Source organism: Oculina patagonica, chromosome 6 (assembly GCF_052425735.1).
Source record: "Oculina patagonica isolate OP01 chromosome 6, crgOcupat, whole genome shotgun sequence".
Lineage (NCBI taxonomy): Eukaryota > Metazoa > Cnidaria > Anthozoa > Scleractinia > Oculinidae > Oculina > Oculina patagonica.
Window position 1 is genome coordinate 27,954,433 of NC_135763.1, and position 23,713 is coordinate 27,978,145.

Here is a 23,713-nt window from a genome sequence, read left to right on the forward strand (position 1 = left end):
ATTATTCACCGAATTCACCGAAGTATAGGTGAATAGTACTTTGCTTATCCCCTCCGAGTAAACCAATCAGTGCGCGCGAAAAGCAAAATTCCCTTGAGTGGTATATACTAATACTCTTTATTCGTATTTTATCTCTTCTGCAGCTTCAACCACGTCCGTCCGTTTCCCAACAACTAAAGGTAACTGGAAAAATTGACTGAAAGAAAACCAAGTAAACAAAGTAAACAGACTACTTATATAAACTTGTTGCGTTATTTCACTTAGCGAACAAAGCTTGAGACTTACAACCTCAGAAGGAACAATAAGATCACTGTCGTTATATTTAACTCGTATTTTGTTACAAATTTAAATATTCATAAAGGTGCCATTTTATGGAACGCTGTATCTTCATATTATAAGGACTCCCAATGCTCGGATTTTTATTGCAATGTGAAGAATGACAAAAATGATAATGAACTTAATTTTAATGCCCCGTCAGTTCAGTCGCTCCCCAGACACATTACCACGAGTTTAAATGTTACTAATTGTTATTATTTTTAAATGCTGTTTTCTTTTTAATTTACATTAACTAATAGGCACTTATGTTTTTTTAACATATATTATTATATTATTCCTAGGAAATTTACATTTTTATCTTGCATATCGGCTACTAATTTTAATTTTCATCATGCACTTCAATTTTTATTATATTTAATACACGACCCCACAAGCATTGTGTTTTTTAATTTCATCGTGTTTAACTAAAGGACGATGATGAGGACAACTAAAGATAACTGGAAAAAATGACTTAATGAAAATCACGACTTTTCAGCTTGAAATTTTATGTTGGTGAAATATAAGTGAAATAATTTGTCAGAATAATGTTTTAACTAGTAATCAATACTGATCTTTATAGTTATTATACGTATTTTCTCTCTTCTGCAGCTTTAACTACGATTGTCGTCCCGACAACTAAAGGTAATTGGAAAGACTGACTGAAAGAAAATGAAGAGTTTTCTTGAACTCTCATGTTGGTAGAATATCAGTATAATGTTCTAATCGGCAATCAATACTCATCTTTTTTCGTATTTTATTTCTTATACAGCTTCAACTACATCCGTCGCGACAAATAACGCAGTTCTAAAAGGTAATAAGAGTAAAGCTTCAGAATAAAACTGCGTCGCAAAAGTTTGAACACCTTCAATAGTTTGCACCTTCCACATCAATCCATTTGCAATACGTTGACGTAATTGGACTACATGCTGTCCAATTTGGAAATATTTATTTGAATTAAAAAAATTCGACGACAGCCAAAATGTTTCTTAATCTAATTACTTCCAAATTGGATAGCATGTAGTCATGTTACATATTAATTATATAGCTAGTGTTCAGTCAATCCAGCGTGAACCAAAAAAGTCCAGAACGGAAAAAAGCTTTCAGTAATAGTAGGCATAACACAACATATGCAACTCACTTAAAGCATTGTCTTCACAAATAAAACTTCACGAAACACCGCAATTTTTTTTATTTGAGTTTGCTACAAAGTGAGTGAAAACGCTACATCAATCGATGAAAGTCGTAAACAAAGTCGAGCTTTACAACTTCTTGAATCTAACATCCTTCTTTCCATCCCGTTTGCATTCGTCGCCACCTTTTTTCGAATCTCAGCAAAAAAAAAACGACAAAGAAATGCATCTTGCTCGTGCCGAGGGATATCTTTCAACTCTCTCGCTTCGCTTCGCTGCACTTACCTTCAGCCAAGTTCTGTACTCTTGGAGGTGTTTTGGCTAGGTTTTGCTACTTAGTGTAGCTAGCTCCTCTTCTGACAACGTGAAAAATTTCTCATTTTCGTTTCTATTTCTGAAAAGCTCAAAAGGAATGGAGAGAAACGTTGCAAATCTGCCTTAATTCCGCCATTGTCGACTACTGAATGCGACAAGTCTGACTTTGTGCTAATTGGCTTACATCTGTCACATGTTGCTATATGTTTGATTTGATTGGATGAGAGAAAACTGTCCATTTTTCAAGCAAATTCATCACCCACAAGAGAAGAGAAGAGAAAGGGGTGGATGACCCCGCCACTCAGGGCTTTTCTTCTATTAACGCGCAAAAACAAAGATTGCCATTCCACGAATTTCGTTTGCATTACGTTACTGTAGAACTGTACGTTGTGCAGTTGATCCTTTCCCGCAAACCATTCCCTCGTGTTATTGGTGTTTAAGTATACTCGTTACGTTTAGTTTCACATGCTAAATGCAAGTTCGTTATCTACTCAACAGAAAAACTGCAAAACTGCAAAAACGAAAATTCGATGTATCTGAAAATCATATATGGATTGGTTGGGTTATTGACAGCTTTGGTCACTTCTGTTGTCAGCTACATCTTCTTCAAAAGGTTAGTCTTGTAGCACCGTAATAAAACATAATGAAATATGTGTACAGGTGTTTCGAAACACTTTCAGTTTTTTATAAAAATCTTTCAAGAAAGAAGATTAAGAAATAATCTGCATGACGACGGCATATATGCATGTGCTCATATAGTTCATTGTTTCTGGTAGAAGGGTTTCATAACGAAGCTAAGTATAATTCCCAGTGCTTAGTCTCGTTTGACATCCATAACTTAAATACATAAAGAACAGCTAGTAAACGACTTCAGTAAATTAGGCTGGTTGAAATTGTTTGCATTGAGTTCATCTTGTTTAAACCCGATTCCCTCTATGGCGCAAGCACGCAGGGAATCACGGTCGTTGTTTCATCAAACCATGAATACAACCACCATGTTTTCCTGCAGGCGCGCGCCATAGAGGGAACTTCTATCATTATGAAGCGAAATCTTAAGTAGCTGCGAATTTTTACGTATTCCCTCTCTTTGTGTCTGAAATAGATGGCGCCATCGTAATAAAGCAAGAGGAAATGAAGTGCCAACAACGAAAAAGCCCGAAATCAGGGTTTACGGAGGTAATCTTAGCAAGCAATCTTCAGAATTATTTTGTGGCAACAAAGCAATACAATATTTCACCAATACAAAATCCGGTAATATACCCTGTAAGCGCTATTTTTGCAAAATGCCTTTATTAACATCACTCACCGAATATTGCAGAAAGTGTAAAACCGGATATCATCGAACGTCAAGTCCGTTAGTTACCTCTTTAAGTCTCCAGGAGGTTTTAAACTCGTTTTTATGTTCATAAAAGTTAAAGACAAAATTTGTCTTTCCACATCTTAGTCTCAACACCTCAGGCTTAATTAGTAACCATGCTTTTGGGTCCAGGCTACATTTTTTTAGTAATACGTCTTATTGACAGCGCAATTAAATATTATACTTGCAACCCAATTATGATCATCAGACCTATCTAGTTTGGCGTTAGCATTTCAATGATGACCTGTTGACGCACTAGTACACTTATACCAGCTACACCAGACCACCTCGCCTTTTATGGTCACTTTTGTAGTGTTTGTTACTTAAGCCTTACCCTCCCCACCCCCATGCATGTATATATTACCCAGCATGACACTGAAGCTTTGATGATTAAATGTACACGAGTGTAATGGCGTCGTTCTCTTTTACTGTTGGTTAAATCCGGATCATCCACGGTTAAATCCGCGCATCCACTACAACTTTCTTTTGCCTTGAAGCAAGGCTGACCTAGTCATTTTGGTATATAAAAATGCCAAAAATAGAGCGAAAATAGAAACTCCGAGCGTTGATGTTTCTTCAGGCGTTTCTTCTCTCCCGCTATGGTATCATAAAGTCAGCGTTTGCATCCACTCAACTCACGCTGTTGTACGCGTTCTTATCCAGGACGTGTGACGAAAAATATCTCTCGTCCCCCCTGCGCCACTGTGCGTCGTTATTGCCTTCACCAAAGTATTGCTCCCCATACTCATTTCGCGGCAAAAGCAAAACTTTAATTTACAATATTACACTTATACAAAATCCGGTAATATAGCCTGCAAACGCTATTCCTACAAAATGCCTTCATAAACATCACTCACCGAACATTGAAGAAAGAGTAAAGTCGGATCTCATCGAATGTCAAGTCCGTAAGTTTCCTCTTTAAGTTCCCTAAAGAACAACCCAAGAACAGTGCTGGCAGTATGAATAAAGTTCTTTGGTTGATTCCCTTAATCGTAAGAAATACGCACGTTTTCGCATTTTTAATAGATTTTTTTCTTTTTCATCTGCAGATATATGTGAGCTTGGAAGAGTATGATAAAGAGGAGAACGTTAACTTCGATATTATAAACGATCAGGAGTAAAGACAATTCTTTAAAACAACTTTTTAAGGATTTTTTTTATAAGGCTTTTTCAAAAGGTTAGATTAGTGAGCAGCGCTGCGAACGTGTATACAGCTAATTCGAGAGAGGTTTCGGAGAAAAGCCCCGGAGAAAAGCACAGAAGTGCATATGACTTGTACAAGACCAAAAAGTTGGTCTGGGTATTCACTTGAATTTTGCATGTTGGTCTAGAGGAAATGTACAAGTTTGAAGTTAAATTCTGGACGTGACGATTTTGTTTTTCCTCTCAGGAGGATTTTTTTCTGTAGCTTTTCCTTACTGTCGCATGTCTTACAAGTTGAGCGTGGCTTAAAGTACCTTGTTCCACATGTCTGAAGAGAAAGAAAACCTGCAACTTCGCGTTTGTCGTGTCGCCATCTTATTACTATTCAGCACGTGCAGTAGCTCTCTACCTCTACACCTACCACCTTTCGGTCTTGTCGCGTGCGCTTTTGTGCTTTTTCTGACAACCTTTCTCGAATTAGCTGTATGTATACCCCGACGCGTTCCGCTTGACTGTTGCGGACTTATTCAGGGAGTTTTACAAAAAATACTTACAATCTTGCATTTGTACATAGCGTAAACCGAACAAATTATTTTAACAAATTATTTTTACGGATAATTTGCGTAGAGGAAACAAGCTAAAGTTTTAAGCAAGGCGTGCATAAGGCGTAGCATATGTGTGACATACTTCAGACATGACATAATTGTGCGTGACATATTAATTTTTTGGGACCACATTAGTACTAAATCTCTGATACCAAAAAAATCGCTACTTTCATAGATTAGCTGAAGCAGCTGTAGATTTGTAACAGCGTGACATCAGTTTAGTCTTATTAACCCCAGCACTTTTATTTTTCGTCTGTGTGAGCCATTTTCTCCTGTCACTTTGTCGAATATCACGAAATATCAGGAGCAGATACTTGAACGGATAACTCAACTCTAAGACGTTTCCAGGACCTATCCCTAGTCTCTAAGGTAGAACTGTTTCTAGCATATCTCAAAAGCTCTCCCTAATGAAGGCTTCTTATTGCTAGAAGGGTGACTCATACGGTATGTACAAATCCTGTGTTCAAAGGCTTCTGAAAGGTTGAAAATTGCAACACGCTAGATGAAGTATCTCTATAGAGAAACAAACCCAAAATAAAATGCCATAGTCGTTAATACAATAAGTAAGCTTGATTCGATCAGGACGTCGATCAGTTTTGCCATGAAGAGCTCCTGGAAATTCTACAAGATTATCTTTAGGGTCTCCCCATATAAAGCCTACCAGCTGGTAAAACAACAACAAAATGCCTAATTTGCCACATAATATGCCTATCTACCCCGACATGTAGCCCCATTAACCCCTTTTTTCCTGCACGGTTACATGATTGCCCCTTTTTACCGCATAATGTCTCATGCAGACTACTGGTTGATAATGCTGTCGGTGGAATTATAACTTTTTATTGATTGATTTTGTTTGTTCTCTTATTTGGTGCTGTAGTTCACGGTTAGAAAAGAATAAGGAATTTATATATATCAAAAAATAAAATTAATAAAAAAATTCTTAACCTGAAAATTGTGTAATCGCCAGAATTTAGAGTAAATAAAAGGCAAAATAAATAACCGGGGAGCTCCGCTTTTAGGCTTGCCTAAATCTATATATCATGTTTTCTTTTATACTGTCACGACTTTTCTTTTCATTTATGCGGTCTCCGGTACGTATAAAGAGCCGAGAGCTCATAATTCTCAGTTTGTTTCGGAGGTTTTTTTTCAGAGAGAATGAACCACCGGTTAGAAGTCACCCATTTTTTTTAATTGACCAATCATGAGCCGCTACTCTAATGTTTGGTCAACGAAACGGTCACGGGTTTTACCAATACCCCCAAGGCTTGTTGTATCATATTTATTTCAGGCTCATAAATCAACAATTGGTATTTGATTACGTACACGGAAAACGGAACTCCTACACTGCCTAGCTTCCTGAGAAGCTGATGGGAACTTATAGACCGTTTTCTGGGCTTTTATAAACGTTATGATGAAGTCGTGGAAGAAGGTAAACTTGCTTTTATGACTTTTAAGACGGTGTTACACGGAACAACTTGTGACAACGAGTTGTCGCAAGGTGACACGTGTAACTTGACGCAACCTCTATAGGTTGTTTCTCCGATCGATTATTATTCCATAGAAGATGGGTCTAAGAGCTGCATTGTTAAGCGGCCTTCACACGACAAACTATTGGCCAACTCGTGTTGGCAAACTCAAATTGGTATGTGTGAATGACGCAACAACGGCAGACAAGTTGGTCAACTGTTGGAGCAAATAAAACTTGTCTCTATTCTAGCCATCAGTTTGCTAACCTGTTTGCCAACTGTTGTTGTGTCGTTCACACACACCAACTTGAGTTTGCCAACATGAGTTTGCCAACTTTAGTTTGTCGTGAGAAGGCCGCTTTACAGGGCATAGGAAAACAATTGGTTTAGAATATAGCATAATTAAAATGTTCATTCAAGAGAACAAAATCTACGACAAGACTCGCCGCCTCGCCGCTTGCGCCAGTCACGAACGCACAGAATATCGGGACCTATCGGTAATGTGAAGGTTGAGTTTATTATGCTTTCTCCGCTTTCTCAGTTGACGTGTTTATAAATGAACGAGTCACATTTTAAATCCATAGTTCCTTATCCGTAAAAATATTCTGTAAGTCCGACAGAGACGAGAAGTTTGAAGTATGCACACACTCGAGTTTTGTCAACTTCTTTCTACCTAACTAAGCTTAATTTAATTTTTTTATGCCTTTCTTCAAAAATATTTTCTAAGAAACCTACGCATGAAAATATTTCTGAGAAACGCCGGACGTAACGTCTGGTTGTTTACCAAGTAAAGTCCGGAAGTTTATACAATCGGTTGATTTTACATTTGTTAAACAAAGATAAACTTAATCCTTGTCTTGCTCACTTGGACTGGTAGGAGAATGTTAAAACTAGAAATAATTGGAAATTAGAGGAGTGCGTTCGGTCGGGTGGGGGTGTAAGAGGGGAGGTAGGGAAAGCTGAAGGCAAGAGGTGGGAAGTATGATACAGTCGAAGCTCTCTTAACGGACACTCTCGTAAGCGGACAGCTCTACTAACGGCCTCCTTGTTTGAAACCCCGTTTTAACTCCCATACAAACTCTGTATTTTTACATTCTCGTAAGCGGACATTCCCGTAAGCGGCAGCGGACACTTTCAGAGATTACGACTTTGACTTTTTCTTTGCCTTTAAGCTCCCATAAGCGGACACCCCCAACGAAAATCCTATTGACAACCTCTGTATCTTGTTTTTATAAATCAACTTTACATCGCCGTTTGTCACAATGATTTTACATTAACTACAGTACCATATTTCAGTGTTTGTTTTGTCGACATCCACATCCGGTTATATTTCGAAACACCCTTACATGCATATTAACATTATGTTAGCTGGGCAAGCTCCCGTAAGCGGCCATCTATCCCATACACCTCTAGTGGCCGCTTACGAGAACCATTCTGGTAAGCGGCCAGCTCCAGTTGCGGACACTTTTTTCGCGTCCCGATGGTGTCCGCTTACGAGAACTTCGACTGTATTATGTTTTCATATTCTCTTCATATCTGAGGTCTGTTTGTGATGCGCAAACTACAATGAAAAGTCCATGATGCATGACATTGCCCAAGCTGATGAAACCGAATCTGCTTGTACCAACCCATATTTCTAATGCATAAGAGAAGAATAAAGCCTTTTGATTGTGCCAAGCGAAGTGGCTAAAGGTCTTTAATGAATCCAAATAAAGTACAATGTATATCAAGAAGATACTCTGGAAAATTTTTGTATAGTTATTTGTAACATGTACTAACAAGACTTCTAAACTGAAATGAAGCCATGCTAAACATTTTGATACCAGTCCATTAGTAACAGCTTTTTGTTTCCTTATAATCATAAAATACTATACATTTGTTGAAAGAAACTTTTGGGGGTGTAAAGTAACTCAACAGTAATTTAAAATGGCTCAACAACTTGAAATTGTCTGCATTTATCTTGTCAATGCTCAGTGGCCGTAGGGGATATAATTTTATTGGTATTTATTTATAGAGTTTCACAAGTCTGTTCGCAGATAGAAGTTGAATCGGTTAAGCCAAGCAGCTGAGTTGACACATCACAACTCGTTGTCGTCACCGGAAGCGAATTGCAGCGTCTGTTTCGTAGAAAACAAACCACTTGACAGCTTTCTAATTATCAGATAAGTAGCTTTAGTCATATTTAATTTGCTACTGATACTTCGAATAATATAGATATATGTATATTTTCACCTACTTTCGAGAAAACTGCGAATAATATTCGAAATAAGCGAAGGCTAAAGAACGAAGAAAATATACACGAAAGCACAGTTGAAAGTACATGGATAATCAGCTCTGGGACTGTTATCTTTCACCGCTCTTGCTGTTTAAGCGAGAAACAAAAATACCAGTTCCCGACGCGTGACCTCGAAGAAGCTTATATAACTCTCTACTAACGGCCACTATTTTAACGACGCGAGTGGCGGACTTAAACTCTACTTCCCTTGGTAAAACCCTGTTATGCTTTACATGTCATTTTCGGTATCATTTTATCTTCGAGTACACGTCTCGGGCATTTCTTTTAGTAAAACATTTGGGCGATTTCAAAATCAACGCCATATTCTTTCCTATTGGGGTCCTTTTTCGGAATCCCGGGGGGGGGGGGGGTACTCCCTATAATGGCCTATACGGGGAGGCTCCGCCCGAAAGGGGCACCTTTTTTCAGGCTTCAGGTATATAAAAGGGTAGGGATTTCACTAGTTTAAGTATATGAAAAGGTGTGGAAATCTGTCATTTGGCTATTTAAAAGGGCCTTTAATTAAAATATTTCGAACAGACGCAATTTATGGCTGTATTATTTTAATTTATTAGGCGCTACATAAAAATGACAAGAAATGTCCTATTTTAAGTCCACGCCATGTCTCTTAGGTATATGAAAGGGGTACCTTTTTTCAGTTAAAGGTATACGAAAGGGGTACAATTCCTGTCAAAAATGGTATATAAAAGGGTAAGGGGTTAGAACTTGGGGCGGAGCCTCCCCGTATAAAACTTTTTTGAGTACCCTCCCCCCGGGTTCGGAATCTACTAGAAAACGGACAACTGCGGACTGAAAATAATATTAAATTTTGGGAGAGCATTTTTCTCATTGCCTTAAAGGGACACTGTCACCAGTTTCAGTTCAAAAACTCAAGAGCCTAAAGACATGGAATCTACGAATAGTGGTCCAATTTTGTTAAAAATCACCATGAAAGTGCACTGAAGCGATAAACAAGTAATAATTGTGATGCCACCGGGAACTGTAGATCTCAACTTGAAAAAGTTTCGTCCTTTTGGACTGGAAAAACACCTTAAAATTATTATGGCTCCCTTCTTCCTTCAACTTTATATCTCCATCTTGATGTACTAGGTGCATTTCATTTATTAGAAGACCTATTCGCCAAATTTAGTACTTTTTACCGAAAAGCATTAAAATCCCCGTTACAGTGTCCCTTTAAAAGACGTTCCAAATTAACCAACTCCGGTCCATGAAACGCAGGAAATGCCATTTTAGACAGTGCAATTTTAGAGACTTCCCGGGGGAGCATGCCTCCGGACTACCCCTAGAAGTTCGTGTCTTCGGCCCTCGTGTTAGCCCCTTCGGGGCTCACGTCCGCCAGTTTTAATCTTTAAATTTACTGTTACCGAAAACCCTGCCTGTTGTTAGTGGGGTCACATTGTATTGTCTTTCAATCAGCGACTTACAGGAGAGGGGTGGGATGGGCAGGGGATGATTACTTAAGAATACACCAGGCAGGAAAGAGAGGGCAGCTAGAGGCTAGACGTCTACAGGTAGTAGGAGCGGAGGAGCAGGGAGTTGTTATTCTGTAGCAAAATAGAGTGCAGCGGGTGATTATCCAGGAGTAAATCTAAGGAGGCTGGATATCTACAGAAGACAGGAAAAGAGTAGGCGGTAAGTAAGACTCTCAAGGTTATAGGAACTATTAGTAAAGCCACAGGAAAGTTCTTACCTATTGAATTATACTTAATTTTCTTTAATGAAATCAGCAGAAAACAGTTGATCCTGATCCAGTTGTTTACCAAGGGCAACAACTTATCCTAGCAAAAGACCTTGAAGTAAAAGGGGACCTAGGTGAAGGACAGTATGGTGTTGTACAGCTGGGATTATGGAAACCACAAAATGGAACAAATCCGGTAATTACCAGTAATAAGAGCTAGTAAGGGTCTTTCTTTGTGAAGGATGACTACACTGTTACTTCCCCAGACTTTTTTTATTTCTTCGTTTTAATTGCTTGTTTGGGGGACTGACTCACTGACCGACTGACTGACTGACTGACTGACTGACTGACTGACTGACTGACTGACTGACTGACTGACTGACTGACTGACTGACTGACGGACGGACGGACGGACGGACGGACGGACGGACGGACGGACGGACCGACGGACCGACTGACCGACCGACCGACTGACTAATCAAAACATTGATTGATTGATTGATTGATTGATTGATTGGTTGATTTATTGATTGATTGATTGATTGATTGATTGATTGATTGATTGATTGATTGATTGATTGATTGATTGATTGATTATATCTGTTTGAATGAAGGCCTGGTTAGCTGACCGCCCGATCAATCCACCAAGTGTCCGACAGACACACATCTAACAGGCAGACAGACACAGACTGATTCAACAATTAATATTATCATTATGTTGTACTGACTCCTCTTCGTACATGGGTGCACATAAGGCCTCTGCAACCAGATAGCGCCATTGGCTACGGTTGGCCGCTGCTCGTTCGAGGTGACCCCATGTCAATTCGCTGTCTCTCATTTCTCTTTCCACTGTCCTTCTCCAAGTTCCTTTTGGGCGACCTCTCTTTCTACGGCCATCGGGGGTCCATCTGAGGGCGACTCTTGGTAGGGCTGTAGGAATCATATCATTATTTTGTAATAATGATACAATGTTGTTATGGTTTATTACCAGAAATTCGTGGCAATCAAATCTTTAAAGAACGCAGATTTTGAAGGGGTGCTAACAAGTGTTCTAAAGGAAGCACAAACCATGCAGAAACTTTGCCACAGTAACATTGTTACGATGTATGGAATTTCTCTTCCTTATAAAGATGAACCACTTAAGCTGGTAAGTATAATGAATGATCGCGAACGGGCAAAAGAAAGCCTGCAGACTATCTTAACAGTGGTCAGCGCAGCGACAGAGCTCGATATGAAAACATTCTTTCAGACTTCCAATTGGTATGTTTGGAATGTGAACTCCTGGAAATGTACGCTAAATGGAAGAATTACTAGATTGCCAATCTTCAGAGATATTTGGAAATTCAGAAAATACTTGAGAACATAAATTTTACATGACCTACAGTCCTATTTTCGGAAAGTCATCGCACACTGAGAGCTTTGATTTTCTCACTCATCGGGTAATTGAGTTAAAAAATTGATAGAGGGTTTCAAATGGGTTTAGCTCTACACATACAAAGTATCACTTTTGAGGGCGGCGGATCTAGTACAGAACAGAACATAATTTATAAGAATACCGTTAGTTCCCATAATAAAGATAAATTTGTATATTTAGTAGCAATTACCTGAAAGATTCTTTTTCAACAATTTTATTGTCACAGGTAACAGAGTTTGCCTCATATGGCTCCCTGGAAAAGAGCCTCAAAGAGAAGAACAGCGATGTGTGTAGAGTGTCTACATTGAGTAAATTTGCTTTTCAGGTGGCAGAAGGCATGAGCTACCTTGCCAGTCAAAATCTAGTTCATCTCGATTTAGCCACAAGGAATATTCTTGTTTTTGAACCAGATCTGGTAAGTCCTATTAAATATTTGAATTGAATTCTTAAAAATTAGCGAAAGAGTTTTGCGCAACGTTTCGATGCCGCCATAACATCATTTTCAAGCGAAGTCATAAAATATAAAATTCGAACAGTCCAATATATCAAGAGAGGTGTGAGGCGAAAAAGCATTTACATTTATCTAAACAAAACGTTTGGCGCGGATTGAATCGATTGCGTGTTTTGGCTAGGTTTCTTCTTCGTTATGAATAATATTTTACCTCACACATCATCACATCATTATACCTCAGCGCATATAGTAGTATTAAACTGTTTGATTTTTTTATTTTGTCACTTTACTTGAAAATGATGTCATGGTGACATCGAAACGTTGTGCAAAACGCTTATTGCTAATATTTTTCTAAAATGTTTGTCCAACTGTTATCTCATTAGAGTTAAATTCTGCTTTTTGTTACACAGGGTGCAACGAAATAACAATTTTCAGGTTGCCTTTCTGACAAATTAGAGCCATTGCATGGTGGCCTAAAGGCTTTTCTCGATGATCAGTTACGTTTAATCCATATTTCAATTGAAAGCTCTTGATATCATGGTTAATTGCTAAGAATTAACAGAATAAATAATTACTTTACAAAAAAAAAATACGAAATTCCCTCATGCTCGCTCATTGCTAAAATTACTGCTTCTGTATACAAGGTTAAGATAAGTGACTTTGGTTTGGCGCGAACACTGGAAGGACAGCAGGCTGCAAAGATGAGCGCCAACAGAAAATTCGCGATCGCTTGGTAAGTTGGAGCGAACAAGATTGTGTAAAATTTTAATCTCCATTGGATACCTTATTAATTTCCATAATGTCGTGTTGACCCTGTTCTGATATACCGTTTGCATTTTGCTGAATTAGATTGTTTATAAAAGGAATACAAGACAGCCACTTATTGTTGACATTTTTAATCCTCGTGCAAACATTAAATTCATTTCAAACTCATTAAAATTAGCCCTTGTGTTTGCATCAGGCAATCTGAACAAGTTAGTTGATATGATGTAACATTTTGTTGTTGCGGGCGAGGGTCTGTTGGTCAAACACGGAAGATGAATCCTGACCGACCTGCTGCATGTCTCCTTTAAATTTACTTCGTTTTTTTTTTCTTCTTCTTTTTTACAGGTTGCCTCCTGAGGCAATAAGAGAAAATGTGTTTACACTTTCTAGTGATGTGTGGAGCTATGGAATAACATTGTGGGAAATGTTTTCCTTTGGTGAAAAACCCTGGGAACAGCTACCCTTGCATAAGGTAAATAGTAGTAAATAGATGGTTCCTTATTATTTAAGGACTGAGTGGAGTCCAATTTGGTATGTTATCATATAAGTGATTAACAAAATCAGACAACCACATAGTGGGAATCCAAACTACGATTACAAACAGAATATAACTTATATCGTAGGACCGCAATATATGTGCCTAGGGGTGCGACCACTGAGCTCTCTGCACTCACTGCAGGTCTTTAATGCCAGACTATTATTAATCGTTACTGTTAAAAGCTTGAAGATAAAATATACATTTTTAGAAAAAATAGCAGTCGAGTTGTTCTTGAGGTGGAATTACTAATTACCAATTTTTCTTAGCTGACAGTGCCAAATGAATTTTAGTTTTTGCCAAATGGAGACTCTTGTCTTCAGAGCAGTCAATCTATTGAACATATAAAAAACAGCCTTGAACAATGTTCTTCCTTCAAGAGTTTTAAGATTATGCTGAAAGAACATTTCAGTACTCGACCAAATGAAAAATATAAATACCACCATTAATTTACTTTGTTACCTTATAACTTTTTAATTTGTAATTTTGTTATGTAAATAGCCTTCGAAAAACCTCAAGGGGAGTGTCTATGAAAGTATATTCATCATCAATTACTCTTTTGAATCTTGCATCAAAACCTCTATCACTTTCATTAAAAATTGCCTCATTGTTGATTGCCGCGTATTTTCCTGATTTATTTCTCTGCATATCTACCGGTAGATAAAACGGATGATTGCCAATGAGCCAACCAATCACCTTCCTAAACCAGATGCATGTCCAGATGGTTTCTATGAGATCATGGTGGGCTGTTGGGAGCCTAATCCAAGGAAAAGGCCGCCGTTTGAGTACATCAGCAACAAAGTGTCTCAGGTGAGTTTAGTCAATGGGTTCATGCATTGACTTAAAGGGGCAATGTCACTCAATTTTATCAATTTCGGCACTGACGAAGTGGTCATCGAATTTACTGAAATATCACAATAACGGCTTAAAACTGTAAATGAACTCAAAAGAAACACAGGTCAGAGGCCAAAAAGGGGCATGGATGGGCTCAATTCGCGAAGATTTTAGATTGCGTCTAGTGTCATTTACAATGCCCGAAAATCATCCTTGTTTGTTATGTGGCTGTGATTTTGCCAATGTAAGGGTCTGACTTCAGGACAAGTAGCCTATTCTATGACCATGCTAGCGTATCGCTTTTGATAGGAGCCAAGACAGATATAGATACGAAGTCCATTTAATATACGAATGCTGTACTTTGAAACAAACATAAAGAAATGAGGAAATCGCTTTATGGGACAATTTTAAATCATCAAAAAGTCTTCCGAACTCTATTTTGTAATCTGTTAGTTTTAAGTCCAATTTAGAGCTTTGAATATTATCTTCAACATTTTACTTGTAAATTAGTTAATTAGTTTAATTATTTTAATCCTGCAAATATTAATATTGTTGCTTGTTTGCGTGTTTAAATAAACAAATTAATTAATTAATTGATTAATGCTTTTGAAGTATACTCCCAAGCCTAGCTTGGACCATTCATGCGACCTTGCCTATACACTATCAAAACACATTCTAGACATTGAACATCAGTCAAAGACGCCGTACGGTGGGAAATAGAGTACAAGTTAACACGGGAACGCGCAAATTTGAACTTTACTGCTTGAGCTTGCTTGCCCCTAAAACAAGTCAAAATGAACAACATAAACCGGTATACAACTCTCCGACTGCTTGATGCATGCTCAAACGAGGACTATTTAGGCCATGGCTTAATGTTGGTGTTCATTTTTGCTTTTTCTGAAGAAAAACAAGATTCTCTTGACAATTACATTGCGTGTCTTGCTTCACGGCAACAGCCTAATGTAAGAAAGGAAAATTGTTAATGAATTGCTAAGCCTAATGTTATGTCAAAAATGACTCACTAAGCTTTAAATGGTCCACCAAGCTGTCCACTGTTAAATATCTTTTCTCTTTGCTATTTTTAAAGTTGCAGCCAACAGAAGGAATAACAAAAGTCGGTCATATCACCGGTGAACATGGTCATCTCAGCTATGACTGTAAAGTGAAGGTCACAGTTATATCAAAGTAAGTGCTTGCTCTTAAAATCATAATACTCTATGGTGTAAACGGGTTTTCTGTTGTCTACATTTAATTGGATATTTAGCCAGGCCGTCTTCGGAAGCCTACGTTGCAGCCGGACATGTCACAAAATCCTCGATATATACCAGTGGCTCCGACTTTGTGCGACGCAGGCCAAACTTTCGGCTGCCTTCTTTTCTTTTATTTTTTCTGTATATTCTAGACTCCAGAGTACTTCTTTTTTGCGCATGACTGACAGCCAAAGGAACTCAGAGACTCAAAGGACAGTGCAAAATGCATTATGGTCAATCAATCGAGAGCATGATAATAATTTTCCAGGGTAATTTCGCTTGAGAATAAGTGAAATGAGTTCACCTTTCAGTTCAATATTGAAGCAGCAAATGTGATATTTGTGCTTTTCGTGCAAAGGTTTGTAACATGATACCTTTGTTTTTCTCTTAGACTGCTATGCTGCGTTTAAGTCTAATTAAATTAACGCCACGGATTCTACAAGAATCATACCGCATTGTCTCCTTCAGCATTTAGAAAACGACCTAAAAAATTACAAATTTTCAGAACAGTGCACGAGCAGAGCACAAACTATGAATGACAAAGCATAAAATGTCGAAATTGCGACTCCCCCCCCCCCCCCCCCCGAAATTCTCGCTAAAAATTGCGGCTTTTTCCCCGAAATTGTCGTGCGCCAGATCATGCTCTCGCCACGGTCTGGTGAACACGTCACGCGCTCACTCAAGCATGGAGCCGAGAAGCACGTGTGAAGATTTCTTTCAAGAAATGTCGGAACCGTCATGAAAGCATGTTCAAACAACTTAAGAGGCAGAGGTTTTACAAAATAAAACGGAGATTAGTTCAACCGATGGAGAACAAATCAAAGGAAAGGAAGTGACGGATGTAATATGATACTGTTGTTTTTCTCGCAGATCGCTGTGACGCTTTTAAAGTTTAATAAGTTTAACGCCACGGATTCTACAGGAATTCTACCGCATTTAAAAGCACACCACGTTAGGCTTTAATACAAAATTTCTAAACACGTCCCTGTTATTTTAATTTTCGATAGCTTGAATTTCAGTTAGATATTGAAACAGCAAACGAGATACTTTTGTTTTTGTCCAAAACATGTAACATGATGATATGGTAACGTGATTTAATTTCTGCAAACAAGGCGACATTGATTATAACACAGATATTATCAATTGATTATGAGATGCTAGATCACCTTTTCTAAGAAAACAGCGTTGCAATATCAAGAATTATTTCACATGAACCACTATGACGACTTAGTGTTTAATTCAATTAATTTGTGGTTTTAACTTGGCGCCACGGAGTCTACACAAATCCTTCTGCAGAAGAAAAACGCAATGTTCGTGATGTAGACTGATCTGCGCATGCGTTTAGCACAAAATATTTTGTTCCAAAAAGAATTGTACCACAAGGAGAGCATAGTGCTTTCTGAAACAAATATATACCTTGAGTTCTTCAATTGTAAGTGTGGTAAATATACTCCCCGTTTTACCAAGGGCACACGGTCAGGTTCTAATTAATTAATTGGTGATTAAAAGTTTACACCGCGTTAGCGGTTTAGTGGGTTAGTGGTTTAGGGGTTTAGCAGACGCCAACCCACCAAACCATCACAATAGTGCATTCTGCACTAAAAACCAATGCTCTGGGGTCGAGAATGTTTTCTGTTGTGACTGCCCATGCATGCGCAGTGTTAATCTATTTGACAAGTTCGAGAGGGTAGTTGAAGGGCGCTGTTTAGCCTTAGCACGTTGCATTGACCGCAAAAACGAAACTGCTCTCACTGGGTTTGATATAACCCGAGTTAAAGCTGTGTACAGCTTGTTTGAATATACCAAATATATATACCAAATATCATCATCGATTACTAATGTTAAAGCTTCAAGCTGAAAGTCTCAAGAAGCCTTACTGGGCTTATCATACAGAATTCCTCACGTAAAAGTAGATACTATATTATTTATCGCAGTTGGCCTACACATACATAAAAAATGTTAAAATTATAAAGAGAGCAGGCAAAAGCAAAAATATTTCTTTTACCGCATCCTATATACTGTACTTTTTTCAGATCTTAATAATTACCAACGTTAAAACACAAAAGATTCTACTAGTGAATTAATAGGCTTCATTTGTTTTTGCAGAGGAGAAGAAGGTAGTCTGCTTGTACAGAGTGAAAACGGCTCTATAGGATTAGTGGATGAGAAGAATGTGGACTTTACTAAGAAAGCACATCAAAAATGGACCAGGTAAGGGAATGCTCGGTGTTCTTTAATTTGCCAAATATCATCATCGATTACTAATGCATAAGGTTATTATGTCAAAGCTTCAAGCAAATTTGGACACGGGTTGAGTGGTGGACGTCGGATGAAATAAGCATAAAATGTTGTAATGGCGATTACAACATTAGTAATGATGATGATGATGATGATGATGATGATGATGATGATGATGATGATGATGATGATGATGATGATGGTAAAGAAGTATACCACTTGGTGAGATAGTTTGATGGCAGTAGAAGATGAAGTAAGGATTAACGCAAAAAAGGAACTAACTTTAGCTAACGACACTAAACTAAATGAGTAGGGAAATATTGAAAGCCAAGGACTTTTGACTTTAAAAGAATGCCTTGCTTCATAAAAAATAATCCCAGATCCGACGGATAACCAGCCGAATTTTATAATGTTATTTTGGATAGATATGTCTCCTATAATGGTAAAGGCCCTTAGCTATACAAGCGAAACGGGACAACTTTCTATCACACAAAAATGAATCGTAAACACTGCTCGTAACATGCTACCTAGCAACCTGGCCTAACCTTCACGACTCTCCGATAGCTCCGTGGAAGAGCATCCGAAATATTAATCGAGGTCGGGAGCACTCAGAATTTCTTCTTCCGAGTAGGCCTGCATCAGTTTTGAGAAATATTATGTTTAACTTTCAGGACACCTGTGTTATTTACTTTATTTGCTTGTGTATTTCCCCTAACAGTGGTACAAATGTAGGACACATCGGCTCGCCATATAACATAAAGAAGCAAACCTTCGAAGAGCTTATGGCAAAGTTACAGATGAAGTAAGTTCATACATATCTTTATATGCAAAACCGATATACGATAAAAAGGAGATTCCTGTCTGATATATTAGTGGTCCACACGAATTGAATTCGCCGTTGAGTTGTTTTTTTCAAAAAAAATTACAAAACGAAGAAGTTTGCCGTTAGGGACGATAGTAAGGCCGAGAGACGCGGCGTTCTTTCGCCTACTCGTCCCAAATCCTTTGCCTTTTTTGTCATTCTTCGTTCTTCGAGTTAATCCCCAACTGACAAAATGCCTTCGACAGGATAGCTTGTCATTGTGTCTTTTCTGTTGCCGTGGAAATCATGCACTGATGTTTCTCTTTGCTATTTTTATACAGAAAGGCTGTCCCTTTCAGCCAGACGACTAAAAAGGCAGTTGTCGATAAAGAAGTAGTTAGAAAACCATTGATCCAGACCGTTGAAAACGGCGAAGCTCACAAATTAATTGGTACGTCCAGAAGCTTATACAATTAATTAAACACGGTCATTCTCTCATTCTTTCTCTCTTATAACTCTCTTATAACCACAGAGTACGAGATAACTGCACAAAATGGCGCCAAGAGCGAGAATTTCAACATAAGGAAGAACCCTAATGCTGCTACGAATGACGGTGATAACGTCACTTTGAAGGACATGAAAGGGCCGCAACACTTAATAAAACGTCAAGATCCCCAGATGCATCTCGGGACTCAGACGGAATCAGGCACTGTAGGACCTGTACATGTTCCCGACACGTATTATGCAGTGCCACGACAACAACACAGAAAAGGCTCCAAAGGTGATGCTTTCCTAGGGCTTGGCTTAGAGGGAACGCCGGGTGGTGATAAATCCCCGTCAGATGTTCTCAGTACAATATCCCCGCCAGATATTCCTGATCGCCCCGACCTTCAAGAGAATACATTGATTGCTGCAGGAGGAGCTGGAAGCTCTGCAACATCACCGAGAGGAAGAAGACCAGTTCCGACACCTCGAAGTTATTTGCGTTACCATCCCTCTAAACGATTCCCTGAAGGGCAAGAACCTGGCGGGAGTGTGCCAGTTAGCTTAGAGACGCGTGCTGAAGAAAAAACTGGCGATAAAAAGCAGCTCCTAGAAGAGATAGAGGACCAGCCATCAGGAGCACATTCAACGTTGGAACAGACAAAAAAAGACAAACTCGACGTCGTAACAGTTATGAGACCGACCTATGCTAACAGTAAAGAGACGGTGCAACCTGTTGCTACCCAGAATGCCTATGGTCAAGAAATATCGAGTAAGCCCCAAGCTCCTCTTTCGCCAGTTGAGCAACTTCCTAATGTAACAGACAACAGTGATTCCTCCCAACTGAAAGAAGTTCCCCTTTATGAAAACACCGATGAGGTAAATGAAGTTGACCTCATAGATCTTTCATCCAACCCTGAAGATGGCGTGGCCAAACCTAAACCTCTTTACGACATACCAATCAAACTGCCCGATCCCCCATATGTTCCACCGGAGGTCTTGGTTCAACCTCCGCCACTGCCAGAGAAAACGTTTGGTGGCACTTTGGGAAGAGACCAGGATACTAGTTACCAACTTCCAGTGAGAGCAGTCGGAGGTCCAGAATTCAATCCAGCTTTCCAACCTTTTAATCCAGCTTTCCAACGTTTTAATCCAGTATTCCAACATGTTTATCCAGTAACCCAACTTGTCAAACCAGTAACCCAACCTGTTAATCCAGCACCTCAACCTTTTAATCCAGCACCCAAACCTGTTAGTCAAGCAGCCCAGGCTGTAAATCCAGGCGGTGCCACTAAAGAAGGGGCTTACGGTGAGGAAATAGATGCAAAGATCTTGAGGATTCGCCAACTCTGCGGAGAGGAGGTGCCCCGTGACTGGTGCTATGCAGCCCTACTACAATATCAAGGGGACATCGAACAGGTTGTTCCTATTATCAAAACCCAAAAACTGTCCAAACTCACGGGCAAGAGTGAGCAGTTTTGTCAAAGAACTCTGTCGCATTGTAATTGGGATTTGGATCGCGCAGCCGGTTACATCCTTGACGACTTTGAGAACAGGGATGTTTAATTCAGGCAGCAAGGTCAGGGCTTTCCCCTTTTTATTCATTTTCAATCATTCCAGACGCAAGAACAAAAACCCCGGAAAGAGAGTCAACTCGGCACCTCCCTCTTGGATGCAATGAGCCCTTTATCTAAACTTAGAAGTCCATCCCTTCTGGGAGCCCTGAGGACTCCCATATGAAATTTACAGAGATGTTTTGAAAGGAACCCCAAATGATTCTAAGTTGTGGCTCGAATTCTTTTTCACCCTAAAGAGGTACCAATACTTCAATTCAACTACTGTCTGTCACATTGTTTTCGGCTTAAAACCATAAAAAGTATCGTGATAGCTTTAAAGTGGACATTTCAGTTTTAAACACCCTAACTGGTAACAACCTACAAATTTTAATTCCTTAATGGTATAGAATATCCAATCATAAGGAAAGGTAATTCATCTTTCCAGCCTACGCATTCGGAGTTATCTATCAAAATTGAAAAAGAGACTTTGGTTTTTTTAAAGGTTGTATACAATACAAAGTAATATTATAAAGATGATTTTTATGTCAAGAATTAAGTGGCAACCAATACAAAAAATACACCATCTCCCATCCCGTTCAAAGTTGATTGACTACCGCTGGCCGTACACCAAGGTAAAGGCTGTCCCCGAGTTGCTCGACATTTCTCAAAAAGTTCCTTAACATTTCTTAAGAAGTTACTTAAATGTTGCTGGAACAAAGTTTCACTTTTCTAAAGTAAATTTATGGGCTTGATATTTAAAAATAGATTTTTAAGCACTTAAATCTTGAACTTGAAATCGACAACAAGCTTTTTTGGTCAAACCACATAAAGAAAAACTGTAAAAAAGCGTTTTTCGGAATGGGAATGATTAATGATTATTGATGAATACTAATGATTTAGTCTCTGGTACAGTGCAGTTTTAACCGCTGTAACGCATTATGAGATAATGTCGGGAAAATGTTGTCTGATAAGCTACAGAGAATACAAAAAAGGCCTTTCAGGATCATCACCAAATCCTTGTACGATTGACGGTGTCAATCCCTTCATCGGCCATTTAATTTTGACGACCTTCAAACTAGACGAAAAAATCACGTAGCCAATATAATATACCAGGTCCACCTTAAATTGTGACCTGAATATCTAACTGAAAATGATGTTCACTGAGTGTTCTGAATCCACTTATTACTGTCTAAGGAGTGTAAATAATAATTTCTAGCCTTGATCGAGCCGAGAATATCTCAAAAAAGCGTCAGTTTCATAGGGGCTAACTTATAAAATGAATTGTTAAATGAAAATAGAGAATTTTCCTTCTGTACAACTTATTAGCTTACTTTATCTAAGCGGTAGTACGTTTTTTATATTGGGTTGTATTTATAGGTTAATTTTGGTCACGGCTTCCTTCAAAGTGGCCTTTGCTGAATTTGAATTGTCGTGGTTAAATAAAGATTACAATATTTTGTATTGCATTTCCATGTAATTTTACTGCAACTTGAGTTGATAAAGTCATAAGTAACTGTTCTTACTTTAAAATTTGGCTATGCAAATGAACTTTTGCCAAACAGCACTTTACTTTATCAAAACGACGTATCGAGATCCAAAAGAAAGCGCTATGTCTGGCAGGTCTTAGTCGAAACACTCGCAAAGTTTCCGATTCAAGTAACAGAGCACACAGTCGAGAACATTGTCACCCTATTATGTCAAATCCTGTTTGATATAGTTTGCAATCCCATTTCTGGTCATGACCTGTGGACCTATGTACATGCGCACTACGTGCCTGCCCTTCATATCTGGAGAATAAAATCCTTGTGTTGATCAAAGTTTGTTCTTCTAATGTTTTGTTCATAAATCCTGATTCCACTGACCCGAAACTACAATACTGTTACTTCACGACTACGAGACTAAAATCGGCGGGCCTAGTCCAGTTTTGCGGACAACTATAGTGAATGATAACAACTTTTGCTTAGTCCCGGACTGGCTGAGGCCTGCTTATCAAACTTTACTCCACATTTTTGCAAACACGTAACATTTAATGTTGTTTATGGTGTTGATGTCTTAAGTCCGGGAAGCGACCTTCTTATAAAATGGCCAGTGATGCTCGTCGTGCTCGCCTTGGGGGTAAAAGGTAAATTTTGGATTTTCTTCTCACTTGTGCTCAGGACAGAACGCCGAAAAAGTTAAGAAAGAAAACACGCTGTCATGGTGTGTTGGCGGTTTAGACCAGACCAGGCATCTTTTTGAGTCAAATAAGCTTGAGAAACATCTTTACTGTATTCTTTTTGGGGTTTAGTCCGACGAGCATCCCTTTCCCTTTCACAAAAGAAAAGTCGAGGCCTTAGGCTTGATTAATGACTATCAAACTGAAATATGCTATATAAACGTTTATTTAAGTATAATATTTCCTTCTTTTTGCCATTTGGCAAAGTTTACAGAAATCTTTAAATGTCCGTATGTACTTCTAAACAAAAAATCCTCGTATTTTTACCCCCAACCGCTGAAAGCAAAGTTTTAAGGTACGGTTTTAACCGAGCAAACTTAAACAAAGTTTATGAATTACCCTTCCAGATAAAAAATGACATAAAGATATCAATGTTTCAATATAAGCTTATTCATAATATCCTTCCAACAAAAGTTAGCCTTTTTAAAGCCAAAATATCAGATAGTGATTTATGCCCTCAATGTCTCACTGACAGACACTCTTTAGATCACATGTTCTTACACTGCTCTTCAACTTCATCTTTTTGGAATTTATTTCAAAACTGGTGGTCCAGCAAAACTAAAGAAAAGATCACATTATCAAACAGTATGATTTTATACGGAATTCTTGACAAAAAGACGCACTAACACTCTTTAAACTACACGCTTCTTATTGCGAAATACTCTATATTCTGTTAATGCTTACACGATGAAAAACTATGCTTCGAAAGTTTTCTGTTCCTCTTAAAAGAAAGACTTAATATACAAAGAAAAATCGCGATCCAAAATAACAAATTGCCTGAAGTCAAAGAAATATATGAAAATCTTTTGTAGTTTTTTTTTTCTTTTTTTCTTTTTTCTCATATATATACAAGTACGTTATCCTT

The 23,713-nt window shown here is 38.5% G+C and overlaps 2 protein-coding genes across 11 annotated transcripts in view; both read left to right on the plus strand.

Moving 5' to 3' along the window:
* The window catches only part of LOC144658150 (ephrin type-A receptor 4-like), a 30,179-nt gene extending 24,327 nt beyond the window's left edge, over window positions 1-5,852 (plus strand). For 3 of the 5 annotated variants that reach the window (XM_078518500.1, XM_078518502.1, XM_078518501.1), the window contains 6 exons: window positions 144-179; window positions 925-957; window positions 1,085-1,126; window positions 2,259-2,373; window positions 2,863-2,936; window positions 4,167-5,851. In XM_078518500.1, the coding sequence (XP_078374626.1) occupies window positions 144-179; window positions 925-957; window positions 1,085-1,126; window positions 2,259-2,373; window positions 2,863-2,936; window positions 4,167-4,192 (326 nt within the window). In that variant the 3' untranslated portion in view covers window positions 4,193-5,851. Of the gene's footprint in view, window positions 1-143; window positions 180-924; window positions 958-1,084; window positions 1,127-2,258; window positions 2,374-2,862; window positions 2,937-4,166 lie in introns of all 5 variants that reach the window. The other 2 variants (XM_078518503.1, XM_078518504.1) reach the window with 2 other exon arrangements.
* A 314-nt stretch (window positions 5,853-6,166) lies between these two features.
* Window positions 6,167-22,094, plus strand: LOC144658113 (uncharacterized). Of its 6 annotated transcripts, none has more exons than XM_078518447.1 (12): window positions 6,167-6,294; window positions 10,358-10,501; window positions 11,297-11,452; window positions 11,946-12,134; window positions 12,815-12,903; window positions 13,281-13,407; window positions 14,131-14,280; window positions 15,392-15,489; window positions 17,661-17,765; window positions 18,511-18,594; window positions 18,936-19,045; window positions 19,127-22,094. In XM_078518447.1, the coding sequence occupies exons 1-12, from the start codon at window positions 6,274-6,276 to the stop codon at window positions 20,641-20,643; spliced, it is 2,790 nt and encodes a 929-aa protein (XP_078374573.1). In that variant the 5' UTR covers window positions 6,167-6,273; the 3' UTR covers window positions 20,644-22,094. The 6 variants fall into 6 exon arrangements, with proteins under 6 accessions (XP_078374573.1, XP_078374572.1, XP_078374574.1 ...); XM_078518446.1 differs by having other exon boundaries at window positions 6,180-6,294; window positions 10,355-10,501; XM_078518448.1 differs by having other exon boundaries at window positions 6,203-6,294; window positions 8,346-10,501.
* Window positions 22,095-23,713: the final 1,619 nt, after the last annotated feature.